Source organism: Pelophylax lessonae (genome assembly GCF_965119305.1).
Source record: "Pelophylax lessonae genome assembly, chromosome: 7".
In the NCBI taxonomy this organism is placed as follows: domain Eukaryota; kingdom Metazoa; phylum Chordata; class Amphibia; order Anura; family Ranidae; genus Pelophylax; species Pelophylax lessonae.
This window is the reverse complement of record NC_138774.1, coordinates 292,026,728-292,051,727: the sequence shown is the minus strand read 5'-3', so window position 1 is coordinate 292,051,727 and position 25,000 is coordinate 292,026,728. Positions and strand designations below refer to the sequence as shown.

The following is a 25,000-nucleotide window of genomic DNA, read 5'->3' as shown; positions in this document are numbered from 1 at the left end:
TCTGCCCCCCTTCACATCACCCCCCACAGCAGTGTCCTCTGCCCCCCTTCACATCACCCCCCACAGCAGTGTCCTCTGCCCCCCTTCACAACACCCCCACAGTAGTGTCCTCTGCCACCCTTCACATCACCCCCCACAGCAGTGTCCTCTGCCCCCCTTCACATCACCCCCCACAGCAGTGTCCTCTGCCCCCCTTCACAACACCCCCACAGTAGTGTCCTCTGCCCCCCTTCACATCACCCCCCACAGCAGTGTCCTCTGCCCCCCTTCACATCACCCCCACAGTAGTGTCCTCTGCCCCCCTTCACAACACCCCCACAGTAGTGTCCTCTGCCCCCCTTCACATCACCCCCCACAGCAGTGTCCTCTGCCCCCCTTCACATCACCCCCCACAGCAGTGTCCTCTGCCCCCCTTCACATCACCCCCACAGTAGTGTCCTCTGCCCCCCTTCACATCACCCCCCACAGCAGTGTCCTCTGCCCCCCTTCACATCACCCCCCACAGCAGTGTCCTCTGCCCCCCTTCACAACACCCCCACAGTAGTGTCCTCTGCCACCCTTCACATCACCCCCCACAGTAGTGTCCTCTGCCACCCTTCACATCACCCCCCACAGCAGTGTCCTCTGCCCCCCTTCACATCACCCCCCACAGCAGTGTCCTCTGCCCCCCTCACATCACCCCCCACAGCAGTGTCCTCTGCCCCCCTCACATCACCCCCACAGTAGTGTCCTCTGCCCCCCTTCACATCACCCCCACAGCAGTGTCCTCTGCCCCCCTTCACATCACCCCCACAGTAGTGTCCTCTGCCCCCTTCACATCACCCCCACAGTAGTGTCCTCTGCCCCCCTTCACATCACCCCACAGTAGTGTCCTCTGCCCCCCTTCACATCACCCCCACAGTAGTGTCCTCTGCCCCCCTTCACATCACCCCCACAGTAGTGTCCTCTGCCCCCCTCTCACATCACCCCCCACAGTAGTGTCCTCTGCCCCCCTTCACATCACCCCCCACAGCAGTGTCCTCTGTCCCCCTTCACATCACCCCCCCCCCCACAGCAGTGTCCTCTGTCCCCCTTCACATCACCCCCCACAGCAGTGTCCTCTGTCCCCCTTCACATCACCCCCCACAGCAGTGTCCTCTGTCCCCCTTCACATCACCCCCCACAGCAGTGTCCTCTGCCCCCCTCACATCACCCCCCACAGCAGTGTCCTCTGTCCCCCTTCACATCACCCCCCACAGCAGTGTCCTCTGTCCCCCTTCACATCACCCCCCACAGCAGTGTCCTCTGTCCCCCTTCACATCACCCCCCACAGCAGTGTCCTCTGTCCCCCTTCACATCACCCCCCCCCCACAAATTCCTTTCTCTAAGTCCTCCGACTGTCGCCGCCCCTTCCCAAGTCTTCACCAATGGGTATTGACCTTTGCTCCGCAGGAGTAGCTAGGCAACAAGAATTGTTAATAACAAAAGCTTTTAGCATAGACACACCCCTAGGGGCTGTCCCCTCAGTCAATACCTCCCTGCACCAGCATTCCCAACTCAGTTTGGTAGCATAGCAGTAAGAGTACACAAAAACCCCAAAAGAGGGGCGGGGGGCGGCGACTGTCGGAGGATTCAGAGAAAAGAATTTTACGGTAAGATTTTACAAAAATTCAGTTTTCTCTTACGTCCTCCGACAGTCGCCGCCCACTCACAAGTCTTCACCAATGGGATGTCCCAAAGCAGTGTAGACATGAGGGGTGGGAGACGCAACCGTAGAAAAGGCAACGCAGTACCCACATCAGAGAAAGGAACCTTACCACAGTTAGAGAACCAACTGGGCAACAGGAAAACGTGCTCAACAGGAGCAACAACCCAGGAAAACAAGTAACCCAGGGGTAAAACACCCCAAAAACCAAGGGCCCAAAAAAAAACAAGGGTCCCTAAGAAACTGCCGCACTGAGAATTTTACGGCCAAAGGAGGCATCGGCCGATGCCTGAACATCCACCTTATAAAATTTTGAGAAGGTGTGAACGGACGACCAAGTCGCCGCCTTACACACCTGGGCCACAAACGCCTGATGTCGGTAAGCCCAAGACGTACTCAAAGATCTGGTAGAGTGCGCCTTCACAAGGAAGGGAGGAACCTTCCCCTTCAAAGCATAGGCTTGCTCAATGGCCTGTCTGATCCATTTGGCGATGGTCGCAGCCGACGCCGCCATGCCCTTCCGAGGTCCCTCAGGAAGGACAAAGAGGGAATCCGACTTGCGAAAAGATTTAGTGGACGACAGGTAAACCCTGATAGAACGGACAACATCCAAGGAATGCAAGGCAACCTCCTTCGGATGCTTAGGCTTCGCGCAGAGCGAAGGCAAGACAATGTCTTCATTAAGGTGAAACTCCAAGATCCTTTTCGGAAGAAAAGATGGGTTAGGTCGTAAGACCACCTTATCCTTGTGAATCACCAGGTAGGGAGAGCTGCAGGACAAAGCCGCCAGCTCCGACACCCTGCGAGCCGAAGTGATCGCCACCAAAAAGGCAACCTTTTTGGACAACAGAGACAACGAGATCTCCCTGATCTTTTCAAAGGGAGCCTGTTGCAACACGGACAGAACCAAGTTCAAGTCCCATGGAGGCAAAGGTTCCCTCCTAGGAGGGACCAAATGTCGCAACCCCCTGAACAAAGGTGCGAATCAATGAATTAGACGCCACAGGGCGTTGAAAAAGAACGGCCAGCGCAGAAATCTGACCCTTAATCGTGGCCAGCGCCAAACGCTGGTCCACTCCAGTTTGAAGGAAAGCCAACACTCTCGACACCGAGTATGAGCGAGGGGAATACCCCCTGGACTCACACCAGGCAAAGTACGCTTTCCAAGTACGGTAGTAAATTTTTCCTGAAGAGGCTTTTCTAGCCTTGATCAAAGTGGGAATGAGCTCAGGGGAGAGACCCCTATCCTTCAGGACCTGGCTTTCAACAGCCAGGCCGTTAAAGCCAGCGATTGTAAAGCAGGGTGGAATATCGGTCCTTGAGACAGAAGGTCTTCCCGAAGCGGCAGGCGCCACGGAGCGTCGACTGCCAGATTGATGAGGTCTGCGTACCAAGACCGGCGAGGCCAGTCCGGTGCCACCAGAATCACCGTATGCGGTTCCGAGGCTAATCTGCGAAGGAGCCTGGACAACAGCTGAATCGGAGGAAAGGCATACATCAGACGATACTGATGCCAGGGCGCCACTAACGCGTCCGCCGCGGATCGCGCGTTCTTGCCACGAACCTTTCCACCTTGTTGTTTAGACGAGACGCGAACAGGTCCACATCTGGGGAACCCCACTTCGCACACAACATCTGGAAGACATCCGGGTGAAGGGACCATTCCCCCTGGTCCAGGGACTGGCGACTCAGATAGTCCGCCTGCCAGTTCACCACTCCCTGTATGTGAACTGCCGTTATCGCCGGGACGTGCGTCTCGGCCCAAGACAGAATGTCGGCCACTTCCCGAGCCGCCTGGGCACTCCTGGTGCCCCCTTGATGGTTGATATAGGCCACCGCGGTGGCATTGTCCGTCTGAACCCGAACTGGACGGCCCCGAAGCCGGTCCGTCCATTGCAGAAGACAAAGCTTTATCGCCCTCAATTCCAGAATGTTGATCGGAAGGGAGGACTCCTCCTCCGACCAAGTTCCCTGGGCGGACAGAACGCCCAGAACACCACCCCAGCCCGACAGGCTGGCATCCATGGTGATCACCGTCCACAATAATGGACGAAAAGACTTGCCCCCCGACACTGCCGGGGACTGGAGCCACCACAGAAGATCCCTTCTGGTGCATTGGCTCAACGAGACCCGCAGATCCAGGGATTGCGGCCGCCCGTCCCACTCGGCAAGAATCTCCGCTTGGAGACCCTGCGTGTGAAACTGGGCAAAGGGGATCGCCTCGAAAGCCGAGACCATTAAACCTAGACATCTCATGCATGACCGGAGAGACGAGCGCCGGTAGTCCCTGAGGGACCTGACCTCGTCCTGAAGTGTCCAGAGCTTGTCTTCCGGTAGGAAGACCTTCGCTTGAACAGAGTCCAGAATCATTCCCAGGTAGGGAAGATGAACCGAAGGACACAGAGTCGACTTCGGAATGTTTATGGTCCAACCGAACTCCTGCAGTGTCCGCATTGTGGTGGACAGGTCGGTCACCAGGCTCTGACTGGCATTTGACCTTATCAGGATATCGTCCAGATACCCCAGACAGCAATGCCCTGTGCTCGTAACAGGGCCAGAACCGGCGCCAGCACCTTGGTAAAAACCAGCGGAGCCGAAGCGAGACCGAAAGGTAACGCCACGAATTGGTAGTGATCCTCCGCAATGCCGAATCGAAGGTACCTCTGGTGACCCTCGAAAATGGGGATGTGTAGGTACGCATCCTTCAGATCGATGGAGGCCATGAATTCCCCCGGACTCAGGGCAGCCACCACTGAGCGCAGGGATTCCATGCGGAACTTGCGAACCCGCACAAAGCGGTTCAGAGCTTTCAAGTCCAGAATCGGACGCACCTTGCCCTCCTTTCTGGGCACAGTGAACAGATTGGAATAAAACTCCCGAAATCTGTCCCGATGAGGCACCGCAACAACCACCCCATGGGCCCGCAGGTCCCGCACCGCCAGGTGCAGATCCTGCAAGCGCTCCGGAGACAGCTGAAGATTTGAGGGAAAAAATCTGCCCGCCGGCCGAGAGAGAAATTAGATCTTGTAACCAGATCGAACGATTTCCTGAACCCATCTGTCCCGAACGCGGGCCAGCCAAGGTTGTAGGAAACCGCGCAGACGTCCCCCCACCCCAGAAACGGGTGAGGGCGCCCCTTCAGGCGGAATTGGCGTGGGAAGTCGAACCGGACTGGCCGGACTTCTGCTTACCCGCCCACGGCTTCTTCTGGGAGCCTTGGCCTTTGAAGGGCTTGCCCTTGGATTGCGACCGAAAGGCACGAAAGGACCCCTGAGAGGGCCTAAACGAGGAATTCCGTTTTCCACTGAAGGACTTATGCTTGTGAGACTGGGGCAAAAGAGTACTCTTGCCCCCCGTAACTCCTTTAATCAGAGTGTCCAAAGCCTCGCCAAAAAGGCGAGATCCCGCGTAGGGAAAATCCGCCAGCGTCTTGCGAGAAGATTGGTCGACCGACCAACTTTTCAGCCATATCAGACGACGGTTCAGTATCGCCACGCTGGACAGTTGCGCAGCCAAGGGAGCTAAATTCAAGTCCGCATCACACAAGTACATGACACCTTGATGGATTTGATCCACCATAGCCAACGTGGTAGGCGGAGCCGAGTCAGCCACCAGGGTGCGCCTGAGCACCTTCGTCCAATCTGCAACAGCCTGGGCCGCCATAATGGAAGCAAAAATAGGCTTCAGCATAGAACCAGCAACCATATAGGCATGACGGGCAAGAGACTCCAGCCTCCTGTCCGTAGGGTCCCGGAAAACCAGGGTATCCTCAGAAGGAACCGCAGTAGCCTTGTTCAAAATGGCCACCGCGTGATCCACCTGAGGCGCCACACACCAACGCTCGTCGGTGGAGGGCGCAAACGGATAAAGCAGTTTAAACTTATTCGGCACTGTAAATGGTTTCTTTAAATTGCGCCACTGCTCATTAACAGTATGATGAAATTCTGCAGGGCAGGGAAAAACCTGCGCTGATTTGCGGGTTCTCTGCGTTCCAAAAGAGGACACCCTAGCAGGAGGAGTAGGCTCATCCTCTAGGTGCAGTGTCTCCTTGATAGAAGTAATCAGCTCATCCATGAGTGCAAGCTCTTCAAGCGAGCCAGGGGGAGAAACATCAACCCCCTCCACCTCTGCCTCCCCCTCAGACCCCATAAGGTCCAGAGATGAGCGAGACCCCGAGAAGGGTACGCCAGCCACAGCAGCCACATCGCCCTCTGAATCAGAGGAAATGGATAACCTGGCCCTTTTTGCGGATCGATCAGCCATCAGCATCTGCACCTGAGAAACCAAGGACGCCACTACCGTGGCCAGATCAGCCCCCTCGGGGTGTGCAGCAGCCCCCTGGTCCCCCACCAGGGCGGGGGGGAAACTTGCTATCCTGAGAATCCATGCCCCAGCAATGAAAGGAAAAAAAAGGCACTGGCCCTTTAACACCACGGCGAGTGCAGCCCACCGAACACTACTGTATGCACCGATCCCGCAGGGATAGAGAACACTGAGCAAGGAATGACAGGACAAAGAAGGTAAAAACCTGGAGCTGCTGCCACCGATCGCTGTTCCCAGAGAAAGAGGAAGTGATGCAATAGCTGGCTGACTGATATAGCCTATGAAGGCTCCGCCAAAATGGCCACTCGGCTGAGGGATGAGGCTACAGGAAAATGGCGCCGACATGTGCCCGAACTAGCGCGGCCCGCCAAAATGGCGGCGAATGGCGCCAAAACACGGCGCTGTACAGGGACAGGGCCGGTCACAGCATATATGCAAAAAAATGGCGGATCGCAGCAGCGGCCGCCGCACAACACATGTCTGTACCTACATCTGCACCCAGAGCAGAACTCACAGCAGAGCAGGATGGCCCCCCCTCGCAGCCCACAGGCAATGCATCCATACAGGGAGCCCGCATTTACACAGACATGGGGGTTCTACACAGCCACAGACTGACACCCACACAGAAGGTCCCCACACAGAAGGTGCTTACCGTACCCGATGGCGTGGGGAGCCGTCTCCAGCGACAAACCGCTATCAAGGCAGACAGGGAGTGCCGCAGCCAGGACGCTTGTGGACCGCAGAATGGCGTCCAGTGAGGTAGTCACCTCACAGGCAGCATCCCTGCAGCGAACAGGGATGGGTCGTTCAATGTGCCAGGGCAAACCTAAGCTGAACGCTCGATGGCAGGCTGGGGATCCATCTGGCACTCAGCCCTGAGATCCAGGGCGGCCAGTCCGAGACCCAGCTCCGCATGAACATCTTCATCCGAAGATCCCTAAACTAAAGCTGACAAAATAACAGCTAGTGAAAGGAAAGAAAAATACTTTGAAATAAAATCAAAAAAAAGGGTAGAAGGCTGAGACTGAAGCCCCAGCACAGGAAAGCCTGCTACTCCTAAGCTAGGCAAGATCAAACTGAGTTGGGAATGCTGGTGCAAAGAGGTATTGACTGAGGGGACAGCCCCTAGGGGTGTGTCTATGCTAAAAGCTTTTGTTATTAACAATTCTTGTTGCCTAGCTACTCCTGCGGAGCAAAGGTCAATACCCATTGGTGAAGACTTGTGAGTGGGCGGCGACTGTCGGAGGACGTAAGAGAAATTTGATTTTTTTTTTTAAATTTTATTGGGAATATTATATAGCAGAATGTGAAAAATATTGGGGTTTTTTTTTCCAGAATTGTCGCTCTTTTTTTGTTTAAAGCACAAAAAATAAAAAATCGCACAGGTGATCAAATACCAGCAAAAGAAAGCTCTGTTTGTGGGGAAAAAAGGACATCAATTTTATTTGGGTAAAGCATCACACGACCGTGCAATTGTCAGTTAAAGTAACGCAGTGCCAAATCGCAAAAAATGGCCTGGTCATTAAAGGGGAAAATCCTTCCGGTCCAGAAGTGGTTAAAATCAATGCATACATTACTTTGTTATCAGCAGACCTGCAGCCATGAAAACACAATCCTGGTTCCTCCCCTCCCCCTCTTACACAATTGGAGAATATTTCCTCACTTCTGCAAAGGTTTATTACCCAGCGCTTCCTCTTCCCGCGCCCCAGGCTAGAAGGATTTAGGCAACCCCCCCCCCCTCCTTCTGCCTTCTGGGGTGTCCAACTCACCCATCCCAGAAGGCAATGTTTAGCTTAGGGCAGGGCTGGGCAAATTTGCTTTTGAGCAGATATAACATGAACTTTCTAAGCACGAATAGTTAAAAAAAAAAAAAAAAAATCACAAAATGTTATTAATGATACAATAGAACAATAAAAGACATCCAGCACCACATTTATAAAACCATAAAAAGTAAAGAAACGCCACGTTAACCAAACCGCATGTCTGTCCCTGGAAGACCTATCGAGTAGGGGCCCCCCAGTGGTAAGCTCTGCGGATAAGGTTGAACAGAGAATTAGATGTAGATTCTAGCCCAACATGTTTCGCGACGTGTTGCTTCCTCAGGAGCTCTTCAGTACATCCCCAGGATATGGGTAATGACATATAGTAGGAGTAATGGACCCAAGTGGTTCCCTTAGATCATGGACGTAGGTGCAAATGGTCCAATCTGACTTGGGGGACCATTCATCTCATGGTAAGTAAAGTGCCAGGGGCTTCGTGATTGCCCGTAATAGAGGGTTTCAGTATTAGGTACAAAGATGTTTTCACATCATATTTGCGCCGACCCATAGGGTTCAACGGGACCCGGCGCCAACCCACGGGGTTCGACAGGGGCCCGGCGCCGACCCACGGGGTTCGACAGGGGCACGGCGCAGACCCATGGGGTTCGACAGGGGCCCGGCGCCGACCCATGGGGTTCCACAGGGACCCGGCGCCGACCCATGGGGTTCCACAGGGACCCGGCGCCGACCCAAAGGGTTCCACAGGGGCACGGCGCCGACCCAAAGGGTTCCACAGGGGCACGGCGCCGACCCAAAGGGTTCCACAGGGGCACGGCGCCGACCCAAAGGGTTCCACAGGGGCACGGCGCCGACCCAAAGGGTTCCACAGGGGCCTGGTGCCGACCCACGGGGTTCCACGAGGGGCCAACTCACGGGGTTCCACAGGGGCCGACCCACAGGGTTCCACAGGGGCTGACGCCGACCCACAGGGTTCCAAAGGGGCAGATGCTGACCCACAGGGTTCCAAAGGGGCAGATGCCGACCCACAGGGTTCCACAGGGGTCGACGTGTCTTCTGTGATATAAACCCAGCCTGTCAGCAACTTTTTAAAACATTTGTTTAATACCACTTTAACAGGAGGGGTGGTTGGGTGACGGTAAAAACACGGCTCAACTGGACGCTGACCCACGGGGTTCCACAGGGGCCGACCCACGGGGTTCTACAGGGGCCGACCCATGGTGTTCCACAGGGGCCGACGCTGACCCACAGGGTTCCAAAGGGGCAGACGCCGACCCACAGGGTTCCAAAGGGGCAGACGCCGACCCACAGGGTTCCACAGGGGCAGACGCCGACCCACAGGGTTCCACAGGGGCCGACCCCGACCCACAGGGTTCCACAGGGGCCGACGCCGACCCACAGGGTTCCACAGGGGCCGACGCCGACCCACGAGGTTCCACAGGGGCCGACGCCGACCCACGAGGTTCCACAGGGGCCGACGCCGACCCACGAGGTTCCACAGGGGCCGACGCCGACCCACGAGGTTCCACAGGGGCAGACGCCGACCCACGAGGTTCCACAGGGGCAGACGCCGACCCACGAGGTTCCACAGGGGCCGACAGGGTTTGACAGGGGCCTAGACCAACCAATGGGGTTTGACAGGGGCCAACACTAACCCATATGGACCAATAGGGGCCAACATGGAAAGAAAGGGTTAGATAGAGATGGATAGGGACCAACACAGACTGATAGGGTGTCTTCTGGTCTTCTGTGATATAAACCCAGCCTGTCAGCAACTTTTTAAAACATTTGTTTAATACCACTTTAACAGGAGGGGTGGTTGGGTGACGCTAAAAACAAGGCTCAACTGGATGCTTTTACCACCCTTCCCCCCACAACCTTAAATCTAAACAAGTCCTAAGGGGGATATAGGTTTGAAAACTGAACTGGTTAGAAAAAATATCCCTCCGCCAGGGGAAAGGGATGGCAGGGGTGATAACACAATGCAAAGTTAGAATGTTAAAGACGGTACTGAGCCCCAAAAGGAGTCATTCTCTTTTGTTTGCACCCTGCCAGTATTTGGACCTCTTCCTTCTGTAAGACTCTGAGTGCTCCTTGAAGGAAGGTAAACACTCCGTATACTCCTTCCCTGCCCTGATATTCCAGTCTTCTTATTGTGTCTGGGATCTCTGGTTTTGCTGTACACCTGCGGATGAGGATCCGCCACAGATCGAGTGTAGACATGCCGGAGAGAGATCCCAGAACCGGCTCTGCAACAATCAGGACACAAACAGAACAAGTGCAGAGCGTCTATCAGCCAAAACCACCCGGACCCCGAGCAACACAAAGCACTGCCTGACTTCCAGCAGACGACTTCCTCACCTCCCCAGCCTGTGTGTCAATCAGTGTGTCTCAACCTTTCCTCAGTCACTTCGCCCTTTAAAAGTATTTCAGCCTTGAGGCACCCCAGTCTATGGGCTCCTTCACAAGTGAGGTTGGGAGGCGGTAAAACCAGGCAGTTGAGCCTCTTTTTTTTTTTTTTCCTGCTTTCCCATTAGCTGCAGAGGTAGCGGCACGGAGTGGTACACATGTTGCGGCCATGGCAGGAATGTCGCATTCAGCAGGCACTACCACCCACAAACGTGACCCATTCAGAGTCAGTTCTGCAAGGTGGTTGGGGAATGGCGGTGCTGCATTTAAGGGGTAAAACAGGCGGTAAGGCATCACCTCACAGCGTCAAATGTCTCTAAAAAGCAATCTAATCTTAATAGAGGGACTGTTCTTGCTGCCAGTGTGAAAAAAAAAAACCCTTGCTATCTTAGAAAGGCACTTCTGATTGTACAGAGTGCAGGGGTCAGGATTAAAAATTACTAACAGACATACATATACATACATGCATACACACACATACCAATATACAGTATCTCATAAAAGTAAGTACACCCCTCCCATTTGTGTAAATATTTTATTCTATCTTTTCATGTGACAACACTGAAGAAATGACACTTTGCTACAATGTAAAGTAGTGAGTGTACAGCTTGTATAACAGTGTAAATTTACTGTCCCCTCAAAATAACTCAACACACAGCCATTAATGTCTAAACCGCTGGCAACAAAAGTGAGTACACCCCTAAGTGACAATGTCCAAATTGGGCCCAAAGTGTCAATATTTTGTGTGGCCACCATTATTTTCCAGCACTGCCTTAACCCTCTTGGGCATGGAGTTCACCAGAGCTTCACAGGTTGTCACTGGAGTCCTCTTCCCCTCCTCCATGATGACATCACAGAGCTGGTGGATGTTAGAGACCTTGCGCTCCTCCACCTTCTGTTTGAGGATCCCCACAGATGCTCAATAGGGTTCAGGTCTGGAGACATGCTTGGCCAGTCCATCACCTTTACCCTCAGCTTCTTTAGCAAGGCAGTGGTGGTCTTGGAGGTGTTTGGGGTCGTTATGTTGGAATACTGCCCTGTGGCTCAGTCTCTGAAGGGAGGGGATCATGCTCTGCTTCAGTATGTCACAGTACATGTTGGCATTCATGGGTCCCCCTCACTGAACTGTAGCTCCCCAGTGCCGGCAGCACTCATGCAGCCCCAGACCATGACTTGTAGCAAAGTGTCATTTCTTCAGTGTTGTCACATGAATATTTACACAAATGTGAGGGGTGTACTTACTTTTGTGAGATACTGTAAACACACATACATAAACATGCGTATAAAACATACACATATACATGCATTAAAAAAAACATACATATACATGCATATAATCATACAAACATACATATACACACACACGCATATAAACAAACATACATACGCATACAAAACATACACACAAACATACATATACACAGTTGCATATAAACATACATTATTAGGGATGCACCGAAATTTCGGCCACCGAAATTATCGGCCGATAATGGGTTAACATTGCCGAAAATAAATATGGCCGCCGTGGGGAAGGAGGAGGGCGCAGCGCAGCGCAGGGCAGGTTTTAAAAGTCCCGCCTCTAGCCGGCCGTCCGCCTCTTAATGACGTCCCTACTACGATCTGTGCATTATGAATGGACATACCAGGCGGGGGGGGGGGGGGGGGGCGGCCGCTATAGATCTATGTGATCCTTCCCTGTCAGCTCAGCACTACTATGTGTGAATGAGAACAGAACTGAGCTGACACCGGGCGGGGGGGCGGGGCGGAGCGGCCGCTATAGATCTATGTGATCCTTCCCTGTCAGCTCAGCACTACTATGTGTGAATGAGAACAGAACTGACCTGACACCAGGCGGGGGGGGCGGAGCGGCCGCTATTAGCTGTAACTATGTGAGAGCTTCACTTCCCTGACAGGCATGTATCTCCGCTGACAGGGAAGTGAAGCTCTCACATAGTTACAGCTAATAGCGGCCGATTCGCCCCGCCCCCCCGCCCGGTGTCAGGTCAGTTCTGTTCTCATTCACACATAGTCGAGCTGAGCTGACAGGGATAATTCACATAGATCTATAGCGGCCACCCGCCCCGCCCCCCGCCTGGTATGTTAATTCATAATGCACAGATCGTAGTAGGGACGTCATTGAGAGGCGGGACTTTTGAATGAAGGACACCCGAGGAGGGGGACGCTGAGGCTATTGGGGGGGAGCTGGTATTCTTATTATGCAGCATGAGGGGTTAATGTATTGTCACTGCTGGTCACTCATCTATTAGTGACCGACCAGTGGCAGTTAATTAACCCCTTTGTGCTGCATTAGTGCAAACAGTATCAGTGTTAATTAACACTGGTTGCACTGATGCAGCACAAAGGGGTTAATTAACTGCCACTGGTCGGTCACTAATAGATGAGTGACCAGCAGTGGCAATACATTAACCCCTCATGCCTCATAATACAAATACCATAGGTAATTAACTTAACCTCTTGCCAACCCATCACAGTACATATACTGTGACAGGGTGGCAGCGACAGGTGTACGCCACTGCCTGTTTTTGGTGTATGCCCCTGTTCTATCCATTTTAAATTTTTTTGGGGGAAAAAGTCATTTTCGGTTTCTGTTTCGGTTTTCGGCCAAGGGCATCCTGCATTTTCGGTTTTGGCCCAAAATTTTCATTTCGGTGCATCCCTAATACATATACACATGCATATAAAAACATACATTCGCATACATGTACATAACCACATACACATGCATATAAACAAACATACATACACACATACTTACATATAAACATACATACATAGAGACACACCTACATGCATATAAACAAACATACATACACATACATATACACAGTTGCATATAAACATACATATACACACATGCATATAAGACATACATATGCATGCACGTACATGCATATAAACATTCATACACACACACACACGCATATAAACATACATACACACATATACCTTTTTAAAAAAACTGAGGTCTCCCAGTTCCGGGTGTAAGGCCAGTGGATTATCCCCGCTCTCTCAGTGCCTTGTGGGTAATGACCGTTCCTCTATGTATGAGCTCAGATAGCAGCAGATTACAGAGGCCCAGCAAGCCACAGGAGAACTCCTACCTCTGAGCTAGACCCAGCGGCTGCACAAACCAATCACACGCCGACCCCTTCTGGAGCGAGGCCGGCTCATTCACCTGTGTAGGGTGCAGGCTTTCCCAACCAGGATGCCGCAGCACCCCTGATGGAACTCGGAAGGCACCCCAGGTTGCTGCGGCACTCCGGTGCAGATTGGCTGCAATAAATGAATGTGTGGTATTGCCCCAAACAAAAAAGCCGACTGTCACTCACCTTGAGCCCGGTTTTCTCGTCATCACTGCCATTGTTTGCAGAATGCATTTCATCCCCTTGTTGGTAGACCAGGACAAAGTCTTCACTGTTCAGGGTGGACACGGAATCGGAGGACACGCTGATCTTCCCCACAGAAGCCTTGTCATCCATGTTTCATGAAGGAAGATCCACACATGAAGGATTCCCTGGAGGGGAGAGAAATGGTTAGACCAGAACCAGAGACCAGGAGACCTAGGTATGTACAATGTAACGCTGCAAGATTTAGGAAACATTGTATCAGGGTGTGTTTTTATTATTATTTTAGAAGACTAAGGAGAAATAAACACCAGGACGTGTCCTAACAAATACAATGAAGCAACACGGAATCCAGAGACCGAGGACTGCAGAGAACCTGTGATCAGAGGAGATCCCACTGCTGACTATGACAGATCGGTGGCCGGTCTTCTCTGAGACATTTCATTTGGTTAAAACATAACTCCTCTTATCTGTTCAGGACAGAGGGGGGAGGGGGAGAGGTTAGAGAACCCACCCGGCAGGTTTTTCTCCCCGAGGCATAACTGGCATCTGGAGCCATCATTCTCATTCATTCCTCCATTACGAGTCCCCTACAAGATTCACTCAATAGTACCAAGTAAGGATCGACCAATCATTGGTGGGGCCGATTATCGGGGATCAATATTCCCTTTTTTTAAAGTATCGGTTACAAACTTGCCGATATTACCGATATTGCTTCAAATGGTTGTATCTGGAGAGATGCCTGCAGTTAGAGGCAGCTCAATCACTTACGTAGGGTGCAGCCTTTCCCAACAAGGATGCCGTGGCACCCCAGGTTGCTGCGGCACTCCGGTTGAGATTGGCTGGATTAAATGAATGTGTGGTATTGCCCCAAACAAAAGGCCAACTGAAGTGACAGACACAAATTACTCACCTTGAGCCCGGTTTTCTCGTCATCACTGCCTACCTCCATATCTCCTGCATCGCCCAAACCTCTATACCTCCTGCATCTCCCATAGCTCTATACCTCCTGCATCTCCCATAGCTCTATACCCCCTGCATCTCCCATAGCTCTATACCCCCTGCATCTCCCATGGCTCTTTACCTCCTGCATCTCCCATAGCTCTATACCTCCTGCATCTCCCATAGCTCTATACCCCCTGCATCTCCCATAGCTCTATACCTCCTGCATCTCCCATAGCTCTATACCTCCTGCATCTCCCATAGCTCTATACCCCCTGCATCTCCCATAGCTCTATACCTCCTGCATCTCCCATAGCTCTATACCCCCTGCATCTCCCATAGCGTTATACCTCCTGCATCTCCCATAGCGTTATACCTCCTGCATCTCCCACGACTTTATACCTCCTGCATCTCCCACGGCTCTATACCTCCTGCATCTCCCACGGCTCTATACCTCCTGCATCTCCCACGGCTCTATACCTCCTGCATCTCCCATAGCTCTATGCAGTACCTCCATACCTCCTGTACCTCCAGTACCTCTATTCCTCCGTACCTCTATACCTCCGTACCTCCATACCTCCGTACCTCCATACCTTCGTACCTCCATACCTTCGTACCTCCATACCTTCGTACCTCTATAGCTCCTGCATCTCCCATACCTCTATAGCTCCTGCATCTCCCATACCTCTATACCTCCTGCATCTCCCATAGCGTTATACCTCCTGCATCTCCCATAGCGTTATACCTCCTGCATCTCCCATAGCGTTATACCTCCTGCATCTCCCACGACTTTATACCTCCTGCATCTCAAACGGCTCTATACCTCCTGCATCTCCCACGGCTCTATACCTCCTGCATCTCCCATAGCTCTATACAGTACCTCCATACCTCCTGTACCTCCAGTACCTCTATTCCTCCATACCTCTATACCTCCTGCATCTCCCATACCTCTATACCTCCTGCATCTCCCATACCTCCTATACCTCCATACCGTCATACCGCTATACCGTCATACCTCCTGTATCTCTTATACCTCCTATACCTTCATACCTCTATATCTCCGTTACCTCCTATACCTCCCGTGCCTTCATACCTCCTGTACCCTCTATACCTACTGTACCTCTCTACATCCTGTACCCTCCATACCTCTTGTACCTCCATACCTCCCATACGGGCAGACGGTAAATGGAGTCCAAGAAGAAGCAGTGAACAACCAGAGCGCTCACAAGCACCCCTGCAGTTTATTGAGAACCACAAGCCATCAGCCGCGGTAACAGAAGGTAGCTGTATGAGTATAACATAGAACATGTTACCAAAGGTGAACTTATCCTTTAACATCAACAATCTGGGATCCTGAATGCTGCATGTTTGTAGGTTATTATTTCTTATCTCACAGAGGACAAACATGACTAACTCTCCTTATCTCAGAGTTGCAACAAAAAAAGTGCCAAACTGAAGTCTTATGAGTTCAAAGTCCTTTATGGTCCCATAAGTAGCAAAAAAAAAAAAAAAAAAAAAAAAGGAAAACAAAAAAAAGAACAAAAAGATATCCCTTCCTCAGGGCTTAACCCCTTCCCTACCGGGCCAATTCTGGCATTTCTCCCCAATATTTAAAAATATTTTTTTTTGCTAGAAAATTACTCATAACCCCCAAACATTATTATTATTATATATATATATATATAAAATTATTATTATACATTCCGAACAGAGGATACTGACATCTGAAAACGCTTTGCTATCTTCTTATAGCCTTCTCCAGCTTTGGGAGCGTCAACTATTTTCAGTTTCAGTTTTCTAGACAACTGCTTAGAAGATCCCATGGTGCTGATTGTTGGGGCCAAGGTCAGATGAGTCTGGGCATTAAAAACCTTTGAGATTGACATCACCTGGTCTTCCCAGACGATGATTGAGAACAATCCATGACACTGGCAGGTCTCTGCCTTGCAAAGGGGGGCAGTGCATGCTATAAATTCTGCAGGGTGCCCAAACTTTTGCAGACACCTTTTTGTTTTCTGTTATTTTGAAAGTGTCAATGATGGAAATAAAATCTAACTTTTGTTGCCATTTGCTAAAATCATTTAGGTTCATTCTTCTTCCTCATGAATGTACACATAGCACCCCATACTGACAGAAAAACACAGAATTGTTGACATTGTTGCAGATTTATTAAAAAAGAAAAACTGAAATATCACATGGTCCTAAGTATTCAGACCCTTTGCTCAGTATTTAGTAGAAGCCCCCTTTTGATCTAATACAGCCAGGAGTCTTTTTGGGAAAGATGCAACAAGTCTTTCACACCTGGATTTGGGGATCCTCTGCCATTCCTCCTTGCAGATCCTCTCCAGTTCTGTCAGGTTGGATGGTAAACGTTGGTGGACAGCCATTTTTAGGTCTCTCCAGAGATGCTCAATTGGGTTTAAGTCAGGGCTCTGGCTGGGCCATTCAAGAACAGTCACGGAGTTGTTGTGAAGCCACTCCTTCGTTATTTTAGCTGTGTGCTTAGGGTCATTGTCTTGTTGGAAGGTAAACCTTCGGCCCAGTCTGAGGTCCAGAGCACTCTGGAGAAGGTTTTTGTCCAGGATATCCCTGTACTTGGCCGCATTCATCTTTCCCTCGATTGCAACCAGTCGTCCTGTCCCTGCAGCTGAAAAACACCCCCACAGCATGATGCTGCCACCACCATGCTTCACTGTTGGGACTGTATTGGACAGGTGATGAGCAGTGCCTGGTTTTCTCCACACATACCGCTTAGAATTAAGGCCAAAAAGTTCTATTTTGGTCTCATCAGACCAGAGAATCTTATTTCTCACCATCTTGGAGTCCTTCAGGTGTTTTTTCGCAAACTCCATGCGGGCTTTCATGTGTCTTACACTGAGGAGAGGCTTCCGTCGGGCCACTCTGCCATAAAGCCCCGACTGGTGGAGGGCTGCAGTGATGGTTGACTTTCTACAACTTTCTCCCATCTCCTGACTGCATCTCTGGAGCTCAGCCACAGTGATCTTTGGGTTCTTCTTTACCCCTCTCACCAAGGCTCTTCTCCCCAGATAGCTCAGTTTGGCCGGTCGGCCAGCTCTAGGAAGGGTTCTGGTCGTCCCAAACGTCTTCCATTTGAGGATTATGGAGGCCACTGTGCTCTTAGGAACCTTAAGTGCAGCAGAAATCTTTTTGTAACCTTGGCCAGATCTGTGCCTTGCCACAATTCTGTCTCTGAGCTCTTCAGGCAGTTCCTTTGACCTCATGATTCTCATTTGCTCTGACATGCATTGTGATCTGGAAGGTCTTATATAGACAGGTGTGTGGCTTTCCTAATCAAGTCCAATCAGTATAATCAAACACAGCTGGACTCAAATGAAGGTGTAGAACCATCTCAAGGATGATCAGAAGAAATGGAAAGCACCTGAGTTAAATATATGAGTGTCACAGCAAAGGGTCTGAATACTTAGGACCATGTGATATTTCAGTTTTTCTTTTTTAATAAATCTGCAACAATGTCAACAATTCTGTGTTTTTCTGTCAGTATGGGGTGCTATGTGTACATTCATGAGGAAGAAGAATGAACCAAAATGATTTTAGCAAATGGCTGCAATATAACAAAGAGTGAAAAATTTAAGGGGGTCTGAATACTTTCCGTACCCACTGTACATTGGTGATCGAAAGTTTGGGCACCCCAGGTAAAAATTTGTATTAATGTGCATAAAGAAGCATGTTCTCCTATGTCTCCCCAGCGTGTCCTCCTATGTCTCCCCAGCATGTTCTCCTATGTCTCCCCAGCATGTTCTCCTATGTCTCCCCGGCATGTTCTCCTACGTCTCCCCGGCATGTTCTCCTATGTCTCCCCGGCATGTTCTCCTACGTCTCCCCGGCATGTTCTCCTACGTCTCCCCGGCATGTTCTCCTACGTCTCCCCGGCATGTTCTCCTACGTCTCCCCGGCATGTTCTCCTACGTCTCCCCGGCATGTTCTCCTACGTCTTCCCGGCATGTTCTCCTACGTCTTCCCGGCATGGTCTCCTATGTCTCCCCGGCATGGTCTCCTATGTCTTCCCGGCATGTTCTCCTATGTCTTTCCGGCATGGTCTCCTACGTCTCCCCGGCATGTTCTCCTACGTCTCCCCGGCATGTTCTCCTACGTCTCCCCGGCATGTTCTCCTACGTCTCCCCGGCATGTTCTCCTACGTCTCCCCGGCATGTTCTCCTATGTCTCCCCGGCATGTTCTCCTATGTCTCCCCGGCATGTTCTCCTATGTCTCCCCAGCATGTTCTCCTATGTCTCCCCCAGCATGTTCTCCTATGTCTCCCCAGCATGTTCTCCTATGTCTCCCCAGCATGTTCTCCTATGTCTCCCCGGCATGTTCTCCTATGTCTCCCCAGCATGTTCTCCTATGTCTCCCCAGCATGTTCTCCTATGTCTCCCCCAGCATGTTCTCCTATGTCTCCCCAGCATGTTCTCCTATGTCTCCCCAGCATGTTCTCCTATGTCTCCCCGGCATGTTCTCCTATGTCTCCCCAGCATGTTCTCCTATGTCTCCCCCAGCATGTTCTCCTATGTCTCCCCAGCATGTTCTCCTATGTCTCCCCAGCATGTTCTCCTATGTCTCCCCAGCATGTTCTCCTATGTCTCCCCAGCATGTCCTCCTATGTCTCCCCAGCATGTCCTCCTATGTCTCCCCAGCATGTCCTCCTACGTCTCCCCGGCATGTTCTCGGCTTTGTTTGGGACTCCAACCAGCCAGCGGATGTGCCGTCTGGTGGCTCGGGTCTCCCATTGGACAGCCGCATCAGTTTTTATTACAAGAAAGACGACCATTGGCTGCACCCATCACCCCGGTACAACCCCTTAAATCCGAGGCCGCATATTTGCGTTCTGTAGGTGCGAAGTGGTTAAAATCATGAGACCTGAAAGGCGCCCTCGATGGGGTGTATGATGTAAACAGAGGGGCGCTAACATTTTAAATGGATCTGGGACAAGTCAGAACTGGAAGAAACCAAATAAGAAATGATGACGCATGAATGTCATGTGACCACAAAGACTGCGGTCCAGCGGAAGCAATGAAGGTCTTGTTGTGTGACAATAACACATGATTTATGGGTGGGCTGGATATGACCCGGACTCCATATACTAAGAGACAACAGCCAAGTCTATTCTCATGGGGGAACACAGAACACTCCAAATATATTTTGCCAACAGGGGATAGAATAAGAGAAGTCTTACAGAGGAAAGCGATAAGGGAAATCCAGCGTGAAAACCAAGAAGATGTAAATAAAGAAGAACAAAAGATTCTGTTAGACTTCCCACAAGGCTAAAGAAGGAAATCTGGAATAAATAGATCGTCTTACAGTAACAGTAAAGAAAAACTCTAACTATTCCTTAACCACTTCCCGTTACTGCCCCCCGGCCCTTTAACCACTTGCCAACCGCCACTATACTGCGGCAGGTCGGCTTTGTCCAGCAAAATGACATAACTGTACGTCGCTTCGTGGAAGTGTACTCAAGAGGTGGGGGGGGGGGGGCTCGCACGCGCCCATTAGCCACAGGGGAAGCTGATCTGCAGGGCCGGCGGCCACGACTGCTGCCGGGCGCCCACAATCGCTCCCCGTGGAGACAGAATGGTGGTCTGCCGTTGTAAACACAGCAGAACACTGTTCTGTCAGTAATGAACACCGCTGGAGGGCCACCAATTTGAGACCCCTGCCATAGACACTCCTAAACCTTGTGGACAGCCTTCCCAGAAGAGGTGAAGCTGTTATAGCTGCAGAGGGTGGAGCCAACTCAATATTGAACCCTACGGACTAAGACTGGGATGCCATTAAAGTTCATGTGTGTGTAAAGGCAGGCGTCCCAATACTTTTGAATATATATATACACACACACACACACACACTAATATATTGTCAAAAGTATTGGGACACCTGCCTTTACACACACATGAACTTTATTTATATATATATATATATATATATATATATATATATATACACACATATATACAGTATCTCACAAAAGTAAGTACACCCCTCACATTTTTGTAAATATTTTATTCTATCTTTTCATGTGACAACACTGAAGAAATGACACTTTGCTACAATGTAAAGTAGTGAGTGTACAGCTTGTATAACAGTGTAAATTTGCTGTCCCTTCAAAATAACTCAACACACAGCCATTAATGTCTAAACCACTGGCAACAAAAGTGAGTACACCCCTAAGTGACAATGTCCAAATTGGGCCCAATTAGCCATTTTCCCTCCCCGGTGTCATGTGACAGTGTTAGTGTTACAAGGTCTCAGGTGTGAATGGGGAGCAGGTGTGTTAAATTTGGTGTTATCGCTCTCACTCTCTCATACTGGTCACTGGAAGTTCAACATGGCACCTCATGGCAAAGAACTCTCTGAGGATCTGAAAAAAAGAATTGTTGCTCTACATAAAGATGGCCTAGGCTATAAGAAGATTGCCAAGACCCTGAAACTGAGCTGCAGGATGATGGCCAAGACCATACAGCGGTATAACAGGACAGGTTCCACTCAGAACAGGCCTTGCCATGGTCCACCAAAGAAGTTGAGTGCACGTGCTCAGCGTCATATCCAGAGGTTGTCTTTGGGAAATAGACGTATGAGTGCTGCCAGCATTGCTGCAGAGGTTGAAGGGGTGGGGGGTCAGCCTGTCAGTGCTCAGACCATACGCCGCACACTGCATCAAATTGGTCTGCATGGCTGTCATCCCAGAAGGAAGCCTCTTCTAAAGATGATGCACAAGAAAGCCCACAAACAGTTTGCTGAAGACAAGCAGACTAAGGACATGGATTACTGGAACCATGGCCTATGGTCTGATGAGACCAAGATAAACTTATTTGGTGTCAGATGGTGTCAGGCGTGTGTGGTGACAACCAGGTGAGGAGTACAAAGACAAGTGTGTCTTCCCTACAGTCAAGCATGGTGGTGGGAGTGTCATGGTCTGGGACTGCATGAGTGCTGCCAGCACTGGGGAGTTACAGTTCATTGAGAGAACCATGAATGCCAACATGTACTGTGACATACTGAAGCAAAGCATGATCCCCTCCCTTCAGAGACTGGGCTGCAGGGCAGTATTCCAACATAACGACCCCAAACACCTCCAAGATGACCACTGCCTTGCTAAAGAAGCTGAGGGTAAAGGTGATGGACTGGCCAAGCATGTCTCCAGACCTAAACCCTATTGAGCATCTGTGGGGCATCCTCAAACAGAAGGTGGAGGAGGGGAAGGTCTCTAACATCCACCAGCTCTGTGATGTCATCATGGAGGAGGGGAAGAGGACTCCAGTGACAACCTGTGAAGCTCTGGGGAACTCCATGCCCAAGAGAGTTAAGGCAGTGCTGGAAAATAATGGAGGCCACACAAAATATTGACACTTTGGGCCCAATTTGGACATTGTCACTTAGGGGTGTACTCACTTTTGTTGCCAGCGGTTTAGACATTAATGGCTGTGTGTTGAGTTATTTTGAGGGGACAGTAAATTTACACTGTTATACAAGCTGTACACTCACTACTTTACATTGTAGCAAAGTGTCATTTCTTCAGTGTTGTCACATGAAAAGATAGAAGAAAATATTTACACAAATGTGGAGGGGTGTACTTACTTTTGTGAGATACTGTATGTTGTGTCTCTGTGCCCTAAAATTACCTTTATTGTATATTTTATTGAATGTTGTGCTTGATAAACCATTGCATATCATGTGAAAATTTGGAACTCCCACCATTTTATTCTCCAGGGTGTCTGCTTTCAGAAAATGTTTGAGGTTTGGGGGGGTTTTATGCAATCTTCAGGCCTGGAATGTGCAAGAAATAATAAAATGCAAAACAATTCTGGCAATAAAGGGGTTAAAGTGCCCGACAACAGGCACCGAGCGCCGTCGCCCTACAACAGGGAACGAACGCCGTCACCCGACAACAGGCAGCGAGCGCCGTCACCCGACAACAGGCAGCGAACGCCGTCACCCGACAACAGGCAGCGAGCGCCGTCACCCGACAACAGGCAGCGAGCGCCGTCACCCGACAACAGGCAGCGAACGCCGTCGCCCTACCGCAGGCAGCGAATGCCGTCGCCCTACCGCAGGCAGCGAACGCCGTCGCCCTACCGCAGGCAGCGAACGCCGTCGCCCTACCGCAGGCAGCGAACGCCGTCGCCCTACCGCAGGCAGCGAACGCCGTCGCCCTACCGCAGGCAGCGAACGCCGTCGCCCTACCACAACAGGGAGCGAGCGCCGTCACCCTACAACAGGGAACGAGCGCCATCACCCTACAACAGGGAACGAGCGCCATCACCCTACAACAGGGAGCGAGCGCCGTCACCCTACAACAGGCAGCGAGCGCCGTCACCCGACAACAGGCAGCGAGCGCCGTCACCCGACAACAGGCAGCGAACGCCGTCACCCTACAACAGGGAACGAGCGCCGTCGCCCTACCGCAGGCAGCGAACGCCGTCGCCCTACCGCAGGCAGCGAACGCCGTCGCCCTACCGCAGGCAGCGAACGCCGTCGCCCTACCACAACAGGGAGCGAGCGCCGTCACCCTACAACAGGGAACGAGCGCCGTCACCCTACAACAGGGAACGAGCGCCGTCACCCTACAACAGGGAACGAGCGCCGTCACCCTACAACAGGGAGCGAGCGCCGTCACCCTACAACAGGGAGCGAGCGCCGTCACCCTACAACAGGCAGTGAGCGCCGTCACCCGACAACAGGCAGCGAGCGCCGTCACCCGACAACAGGCAGCGAACGCCGTCGCCCTACCGCAGGCAGCGAACGCCGTCGCCCTACCGCAGGCAGCGAACGCCGTCGCCCTACCGCAGGCAGCGAACGCCGTCGCCCTACCGCAGGCAGCGAACGCCGTCGCCCTACCACAACAGGGAGCGAGCGCCGTCACCCTACAACAGGCAGCGAGCGCCGTCACCCTACAACAGGCAGCGAGCGCCGTCACCATACAACAGGGAACGAGCGCCGTCACCCTACAACAGGGAGCGAGCGCCGTCACCCTACAACAGGGAGCGAGCGCCATCACCCTACAACAGGGAACGAGCGCCGTCACCCTACAACAGGGAACAAGCGCCGTCACCCTACAACAGGGAGCGAGCGCCGTCACCTTACAACAGGGAGCGAGCGCCCTCAGCCTACAACAGGGAGCGAGCGCTGTCACCATACAACAGGGAACGAGTGCCGTCACCCTACAACAGGGAGCGAGCGCCGTCACCATACAACAGAGAACAAGCGCCGTCGCGCTACAACAGGCAGCGAGCGCCGTCACCCTACAACAGAGTGCATCTCTGCCAGGGTTTTGTGTGTGCATGAGAACATACAGACACTTCCTGTTCCAGGGTGACAACGCTCTCCGTCCACCTTCCAATTCTGCTCCTACGTTGTCACCTTAACAAAGGGCTTCTGGTGGAGACTAGGACCAGTGGTGAGCTTTGAAGTCGGATAGCTGTCATTCTGGAGTCAATCAGCTTCTCCCGGGACATTCTCCGCCCCCCTCAGCTGTTTGTACAGAAAAGGGGCGGGGATGCCTGTGACATCATTGACCTAATAGGACCATGAAAGTCAATGATGTCAGAAAATTTCCCCGCCCCTTTGTATATGTGCAGCTGCTGGGTGGGGAATCCTCTGACCACAGCTCATTGGACAGCTGACCCCAAGCTGTCATTCCTGGGCAAATCTAGGAATATTCCCACCCCCATCTGCATGTACACAAAGGGGGCGGGGATGCTCATGACATCATGGACCCAATATGGTCACAGGGCTACATTAGGTCCATGATGTCATCAATATCCCCGCCCCTTGGTGTAAATGCAGCTGAGGAGGCGGGGAATCCTCTGGCTGCGTCCCATTGGCCTGACACTGTCCCCAAGATGTCATTCCTGGGCCAATCAGCTGCATCTGGGACTTTGGCCGCCCCCTCAGCTGGCTGTACACAAAGGGGGCAGGGATGTTCATGACATCATTGACCTAATATAGTCACGTGGTTGAATTAGGTCCATGATGTCATCAATATCCCAGCCCCTGCGTCTAAGTGCAGCTGAGGGGACGGGGAATCCTCTGGCTGCATCCCATTGGCCTGACACTGATCCTAGCCTTTAATTCTGGGACCAATGAGCTGCATCTAGGACATTCCCTGCCCCCTCAGCTGCCCGTAAACAAAAAAGGGCGGGCATGCTCATGACATCATTGACCCAATATAGTCCCGTGGCTACATTAGGTCTATGATGTCATCAATATTCCACCCCTTTGTGTACATGCAGCTGAGGAGGCGGGGAATCCTCTGGCTGCATCCCATTGGCCTGACACTGACCCCAAGATGTCATTCCTGGGCCAATCAGCTGCATCCAGGACATTCCCGCCCTCTCAGCTGCCCGTACACAAAGGAGACGAGGATGCTCATGGCATCATTGATCTAATATGATCATATGGCTACATTAGGCCCATGATGTCATCAATGACCCCTCCCCCTTTGTCTACATGCAGCTGGGAAGGC

The 25,000-nt window shown here is 51.6% G+C and overlaps 1 protein-coding gene across 1 annotated transcript in view; it reads right to left on the bottom strand.

Annotated features, from left to right (window-relative positions):
- The window catches only part of RABGAP1 (RAB GTPase activating protein 1), a 205,318-nt gene that overhangs the window by 178,329 nt on the left and 1,989 nt on the right, over window positions 1-25,000 (bottom strand). The window contains exon 2 of the mRNA XM_082263337.1: window positions 13,545-13,729. Coding sequence (XP_082119463.1) covers window positions 13,545-13,694 — 150 coding nt within the window. The 5' untranslated portion in view covers window positions 13,695-13,729. The remainder of the gene's footprint in view (window positions 1-13,544; window positions 13,730-25,000) is intronic.